This window comes from Sciurus carolinensis, chromosome 19, assembly GCF_902686445.1.
Source record: "Sciurus carolinensis chromosome 19, mSciCar1.2, whole genome shotgun sequence".
NCBI classification, from domain to species: Eukaryota; Metazoa; Chordata; class Mammalia; order Rodentia; family Sciuridae; genus Sciurus; species Sciurus carolinensis.
Window position 1 is genome coordinate 8,902,204 of NC_062231.1, and position 7,634 is coordinate 8,909,837.

Genomic DNA, 7,634 nt, shown 5'->3' on the forward strand with positions numbered 1-7,634 from the left:
TTTTTCAGTTTAAGAAAAGATTTCACTGGCCCAATTAACTGATATTGTGCACCAAAACAAACAATAATACTCATTTCACAAAAATTCAAAAGCTTAGGGAAAAAAGAAATAAACAATCTGACAAATTTTTAAAGATACAATTATTTTGGATGCAATACTCCAAAATGATCACAATCACACTTATAAGGATACCATTTAAAAACTTTGAACAAATCATTAGGATAATGGTTAATTCAAATTACCACAGCTATGTTAGCTGCAGAGTACAAGACTTTACAACCCATTCAATCCCATGTTAATTATTCTTAAGTATCAGGAGTTTCATTTGGAAACACATTTTATGTCATTTTGACCCATAGTTCCTTCATGTGCTAAAGAATTACCAGAAGTGATCCCTCCGCTCTGTTCTTGGGGCCCCCTCACTGGACTCTTTGTTCCAATACTCTCTCTGCTCTTCACCCTCCCTAGTGACCACTCTTCCATTTGTTCTACTAGATTTACTTATTGTTTTATACAAATGAATGAGAACATGTGGTGATTCCCCTCTATCATTATATTTTCTTTAATATATTGAAGGACTGGGCATGTTTTATTATGGCAAGGTACACATAACTGAAAATTCACCATTTTGATCATTTCTAAGTCTACAGGTCAGAGGCAGAAAGCACATTCATCCTATTGTGAAAAAAATCTTCATCCATCTCCAATACTTTTTTCTTCTTCCCAAACTAATCCTGTGCAGCTTTCAAATATGAACTCCTCATTGGTCCCCTTTCTCATCCCCTTGTAACTGCTATTTTATTTTCAGTCTGTAAAAGTTTCTACTCTAATTTTAACCTTTTACATTAGAGTCTTATAATGTGGGTTCTTTCCTTAAAATATTTTTAGTTGCAGATGGACACATACCTTTATTTTATTTATTTTCATGTGGTAGGCAAGTGCTCGACCTCTGAGCCACTATCACAATCCCAGCATTGGTTCTTTTGTGACTGACAGTTTAGTTGCAATAATGTCTTCAAGGTTCAGGAGTTACTCCCTCAGTCATGTATTTTTCTGTTACAGGCTGAATAATATTCAATGGTGTGATCAGACCACTTTTTTTTTTTTTTTTTTTTTTTTTTGCAGTACTGGGGATCGAACTCAGGGCCTTGTGCTTGCAAGACAAGCACTCTACCAGCTAAGCTATCTCCCTAGCCTGATCAGACCACGTTTTGTATACACATTCATACGCTTTTGTGTATTGAGCTGTTTCCAACATGTGCTATTGTTAGTAATGCTACTATAAGCCCTGGTGTACATAAGATAACTTGAGTCCCTGCATTTGATAATTTTACCAGATCAACAAAAAGGACATTTGAAGTATCAGGTGGCAATTGGTGGCAATAAAAATTGACATATTTAGCTGCATATAATACATCTCATTGAAGCACTTATTTAAAAGAGTTGTATACTCTCAATGTGTTTATAAGTGGCTAACCCATGCCTTAAAAGTGACACTGACTTCAAAGAAATCACTGACACCAAGCAGATATGTTGTGTTCTTGTGTTATATAAAAAGGTACATGGTTGACATTTTTCTGACATATTTATTATTCACATGTCTCAAGGTAAACAGATTTAAGAAGACATGCATATCTCCATATTGACTTTCCAGAGAGCATATAATCTATGCTGTGATTCAGAAGCCAGTGTATTGGCACTTTAGGAGATCTTATCCATCACTCAGTTAAATATGTGCTATCTTCCCCTAAAAGGTTTCAGTAAGTTAAGAATATGTTTTTCATTAAAGAGGAGTAGGAAGGGACTTGTCATGGAATAGCCATTGGCAACCATTATCTGGATAGAATTACAGACAGGGTCATTGTTCCACCTAAATCTTGAGGAGGAGAAGATGCAGTCCAAACAGTACATGAGCACAAAGAAACCCATGAGCAGCAGGATGGTCCAGGTGGCCCTCTGTACAGGGGATGCTTTTGGAGAAAGGCAGGTACTGTTAAGATGCTGGCACTGCCTCTTATGCCTGGTTAAGAGGGTCACCATGTACCCACTGGAGAGGGCCATGAGCCCTATAAGAAAGACATCCCGGAATGCACCTAATATGGAAGATAAATGCCTGAGGAAGTAACTCACTGGTAAAATCATGCAGAATTCAGTAATAAATATAAGACCATGTGAAGTCACATTGTGGATGGCAGTAGAAGAGAATGAGAAGTGAGCACTAAAGGACATGTAGAAGATAATCCACAGGAACAAAAGGGAACACAGGATCTGATGTGGAGATTTGTGTTTAAACTTTGCCAAGCAGGAGCTTCTGGGGCTCAGGGTGATGGCCTGGAGGACACTCAGCTGGCAGGTGGCACAAATTGAGAGGCCCCTCAAAACCTTGTACAAGTAGATGAATGATTTACATTTTATGCCATCCCAAACATTCTGAGACACAAAAACATCTGTAGCTATCGACCCCATGATTATCAGCATCCCTAGGTGTATTAGGGCCAAGAGACCAATGATGAGGTCGGTGGGTTTTATCCTGTGCTGGAGAAGGAATGTGAAAATGTGGAAGAGAAGAAGGATGGTGTTGGCTGAGATCCCAATGCCCACTTCAGAGAAAAGTGCATTTCTTATGCTAATAAAAATCATATAGTTATTTGGTCCTTTTCATCTTTTGGGTAAAGAATCACATTATATCTTAGGAGAAAAGAAAGAGAACGTCTTTATTTCAAATAGTATCCTCTTCATCAATCTCAGTCTCTAGTCTTAACAACTGGAAATGTGTGGATTCACCCTGACACAACCTTTCCTCACTTCAGCACTCAAGGCTCTCTGACACTCTTGAGGCACTACTTTCCTATTATCACCAAATCATTTCTGGAGGATGTAATGATTATTGGGCTCTCACTGGGCCTCAGCTTTCTTATTCACTCAGAATGACCTTTTTTCCATTGAAAACTTTTCTGGGGTATGATCTCATCTTGAGGTTGTCTGGGGTAGTGTCTTACTCAGTTTTCATCTTTCTCTTCTTGATTAAGCACCAGGTACATATTGAAATCTCTACAATTTTGGTGAATGTAATAGGGAGGATTGCACAAATGCAGAGAGTTCTAACCCTCTCAAGAAATGGATCTCAATGATGTAGGTGTACACATAGGAGTATTATTTTAGTACTCTATTCTGATTTATAACCAGATGTAATATCTTTAATAAATCAACTGATCCAGCATTGAGAAGCATGCCCTCTAAGACATTGTTTGAATTTTCCTTCGTGATCTTCCATTGAGTTCAAATGTGACCCTGATGATAAATCTGATAATCTCATCTCTGAAATATGGGCAGTCATATTACCTATCTTCTAGACCTATTATGTGTGAAAGATATAATGAAGTGTTTTTGGCATATAAGAACATCTATAGACAGTTTGGCCATTATGATTAAATCATACAGTTCATACCTTTAACTTGGGAGATTTAATTTAATTATTTTAATAATGACTTCCTGTGCTGCTGCTTCAATTCATCTCCATCATGTTAGAACTTCTTAACAATATGTATAGAAAGGTCTTTGGTGGTATTTTAGGACAGTGTTTAAATCACTGAAGCTTTACATCTTAGATTCCTGTCATTATCTTCCCCACGATAACTATCCTAAGTGAGCTACGTCCAGTTATCAAATATTCCTAGGAATATATCCTAATGTTTTCTCCTCAGTCATCTGGAATCAGAGTAGTAATTAAAGTAACAGTTTAAAAGCTTCAGAATCATTCTATTGTAAGGATTTCATGAAAGAAAAACATTTGATCAAAGACTCAAAGATTGACTTCCTAAAGAGTCCCAATTTTCTCCTCCTTTAAATAATAAGCAGCTCTCCAGTTCAGTGTCCCAAGAACAAACTTGATACAGAAACTTTGATGTTGATATACTGATGAAATATTTCCTCAATGAGGCCTTTTCATGCTTTAATAAAAGTGTCTGAAAGAGTAGACACATATTTTAAATTACTTACAATTATATATTGAAAAATGATAGTAATCAGAAAATCTTGCATGTGAGGCTAAATCATTTCATGACTCTCTGGAAAATGTACATCTCTAAGGCAAGCTATTAAGAGAAACAAGAAAAGTTAAATATTCATAAATATGAGATATGCTTTAAAAATTGGAGGTGATATAGATACTTGATTAAAGTACTGAATTGTTCATTTTGTTTCTTTTAATTTTTACTTGGAATCTAAGTGTTCTTGCATATGGGACCCAGCATTATAATTTAACATGGGTATACAATATGTAGTGATCAAATCAGGGCAATCCCCATCCTGTGAAATATTATCATTTTTACATTTGAAACCTGAAAACTCTGCTGTGGTTATTATGAATTGTGTATGTAATTCTTATACACAGTAATCATCCTATTATTCTATAAAACTAAGAGTTTCTTTCCCCTCTACACTCTCTTTGGTACTCCTTACCCACCATTTGTCTCATTCCCTTTCTAATCATAGATCTAGGAAGCTTTTTGCTCTCAGCTTCTGTGTGATCAACATTTTCAGTTTCAATGCATGAGTGCCAACATGCATTATTTGTGGAAAATGAAAAATTTCTTCCACCTCTTGGTGGTGGTAATGCTGTAAAATAAGTTTATTTGCTTAGAAGTGAGAACTTACATCAAGTGTCCTTCAGCTAATCTTTGATGGATCCAGAGTTCTGTGGGTACATGGTAAACATCACATTAAATAACGTGGTCATGGCTGTAATTCTGGCATTTTGCTGAATCTCTTTAACTCAGGATTTGAAATTTTTGATCTGTACAACACTGTGAACATGGCTGTAAATCCCTTCTGAATCTCCATATCAATTCTAAGAATGATATAATAAATGATTTAGTGGTTTATCATACTCTCAAATTTTTATCCAAATACCTTTCTGATGAAAGGCAGAATTATTAAGTCCATAATCTAAACATATGCTTATAAAGCCAAGGCAAAATCATAACATTAATACTGAGAAATACAATAGGGTTGAGGAAATAGCTCAGTTGGCAAAGTGCTTGCCTTAAATGTACAAATCCCTGAGTTCAATCCCCAGCACCACAAAAAACAAAAGAAAACAAAGTAAAACAAAAACAAAAACAAAAAACAAACAAACAAAAAAAGAACAATACAAAAAACCCTCCCAAAACCAGAAACAGAGAGTTTCAGTTAGGGGACTACAAATAGCCCATTTTGGAATGTACCAATAAAATATCATCAGGATGAGGTCTTCAGATATTTTCATTGAAAAGTTAAATCCACAGACAGGTGGAGCTAACATTATTTTTTGCTATTTGGATATTTATTACCCAAGGAGCTTGTGTGTTTTGTGGAGTAAATAATATTGATCAGAAAATCATGCATCACTATGCAGAAAACAGTGTTGAAGGGTTAGAAGATGAAAAACTAGGTTGGGCACTGTGAAAACAAAAGATTGTAATTAGCTGGAAAACGAATATGAAATCTAGGTCGATTTATGCAGAAAGCAGGAAAGTGGGGCTTTTAGCTAAAATTAACCAGTCATTTGACTTCTCAGGGGACACACAAAGGAAAAGATCACACACACACTTATGTTAAATGCAAGAAAACATTTACTTTGAGGTTAACTAAGTATTATAAGCATATAATCAATGCTTTTGTATAAGGACCTGTCAAATACAACCTGTCACACTTCAACAATATATCTATGACCCAATGCTTGTCCCCCATGAACAAGTTTAACAAGTGGAAGACTTCTGTTTGGGGGATATTGGAATAGTCTTCATATAACTTTCCTTATGTGACTCCTCTTATGGTATATACACTCAGATCCAGAAACACCCAGGTCTTTGAGTTTCCCGTAGGATATATCCTCATGCTTCCAAACTTAAAGTCATCTTCCTGTCAATGGCTGTATTTAGATATTTGCAAACTAGGTCACAAAACATTCCACTATTATATCTAATTACCAGTTTCTCCTCCTTCTAAATCACACAGATTCCTGAAGAGCTTGCTTTATTTACCTTAATAAACATGCAAATGAGAACTCTGTGATCATCCTTTGACTGGATTGAAACTACTTGCAAAATGTGTTTGTGATGGAAGTTTTCAACTCATAACATTAACACTCAAGATTTGGGTGAAAGGAGTGGTTGAAAATATTTTGGAATATATTTCTTATGAAAAAGCAAACACATTTTTTCTCTAGACTATTGTAAACTGCTCTTCTTTACTGCAGAAAATTCAGTGAACTTATAACAAAGGAACTTGTCACTTTAGAAACATTAATATATTTAAGCAAAAACTTTTATTATTAGTTCTTTATAGATATACATAACAGTAGAATCCATTTTGATATAGTTATTCAAGCATGGAATATAAGTTATTGTAATTAGGAACCAATTCTTTTGGATGTACTTGATGGTGAGATTTATTGTGGTGTTTTCATATATGTGTGAGGAAAGTTATGTCAGATTCATTCTACTTATTGAAAATTCTTAAATTCTATGCAATTTCACTAAGATTATTCATTAGTAAAAATAATTGTAATGCTCACAGAATAGGTGAGAGAAATACAGAGTTCTAGAGAATTCTTAGGTATCAAAAACAAACTTGTATAACAGAGGTGGATGTGAGCTGTGTCCATTTAAATGAGTCTACAGTTGTCTATAATAGGACTCAGCCTTGTCATAAAGTATCTTTTACTCTATCACAAATTTAAACTTATTCTACTAGTTCACTGTCTCTTTGCATCAGTTATATATTTTTAAAATTGCAAAACAGTGTATCTACATAAAAGAAGAAGCTACTTATGGAAAATTCTAGTGCTGTAGTGCTTTATCAATGATTATGATTAAAGAATTCTAAAGGTACAAAATCAACTAGGAGAATATTGAAATTCCAGATCCATCAGATATGAAGAAGCAATATTTTCTGACATAAAGAGTAACAAACCATCACCAGAAAAATGAAACTGTGGTTGTGTACTCTAATATCACCATGCCAACCAATGAAAAATAGTATGTTTTATTTTATTACAAACTTAAGTTTCTTCTACTAGTTTCTGGTCTCCCTGCATCTTTAGGATACTTTAAAAAGCATAAATGCATCTCCATTGAATATCTATGCTGTAATAAAGAGGAAGATAAAGTAAACCTGATATAGTGTGCCAAGGATTGTTTGAAAGAATGTAATATTCTTACTTTCATATAAATACAAACTACACATTATATTTGAAGTTACTACTCAAAATAAGGTAATATTAGGTACACTTTTTATTGGGTGAGTCTGTGAGCTTAGGAATTCAAAGGATGTTTTGAAACATTCTAAGTTGGAAAATAATGTAAAGCTAGAAATTGCTGGCCTTTTAAATTATTATAACTTGTGAGTCTTTATGAAAGACTCAAGGTTCATGCAAATGAGTTTGGGTCTGAGGTTCCTGGAGGCAGCATCCTCTACCTTGTGGCACTACTTATGCTGGGAGTCTATGGACAGCATTAGGGAGAAATGGATGGCACCTTAGGGAAGGCAAAACCATCACCCAGTAGCTGTTAGTCCTGTGGAACATCTGCTGTGAAGTACAAAACCTCCAACAATATCATGAGGAAAACCCTGGACAATATTTGGCCAAATGA

General features: G+C 35.0%; 1 protein-coding gene across 1 annotated transcript; it reads right to left on the reverse strand.

Annotated features, from left to right (window-relative positions):
- Positions 1-1,737: 1,737 nt before the first annotated feature.
- Positions 1,738-2,640, reverse strand: LOC124971188 (vomeronasal type-1 receptor 90-like). The gene has a single exon (XM_047534974.1). The coding sequence runs from the start codon at positions 2,638-2,640 to the stop codon at positions 1,738-1,740; it is 903 nt and encodes a 300-aa protein (XP_047390930.1).
- Positions 2,641-7,634: the final 4,994 nt, after the last annotated feature.

Coding starts and splice junctions, on each gene's coding strand:
- LOC124971188 (XM_047534974.1), bottom strand. CDS start 2,640: ATGATTTTTATTAGCATAAGAAATGCACTTTTCTCTGAAGTGGGCATT.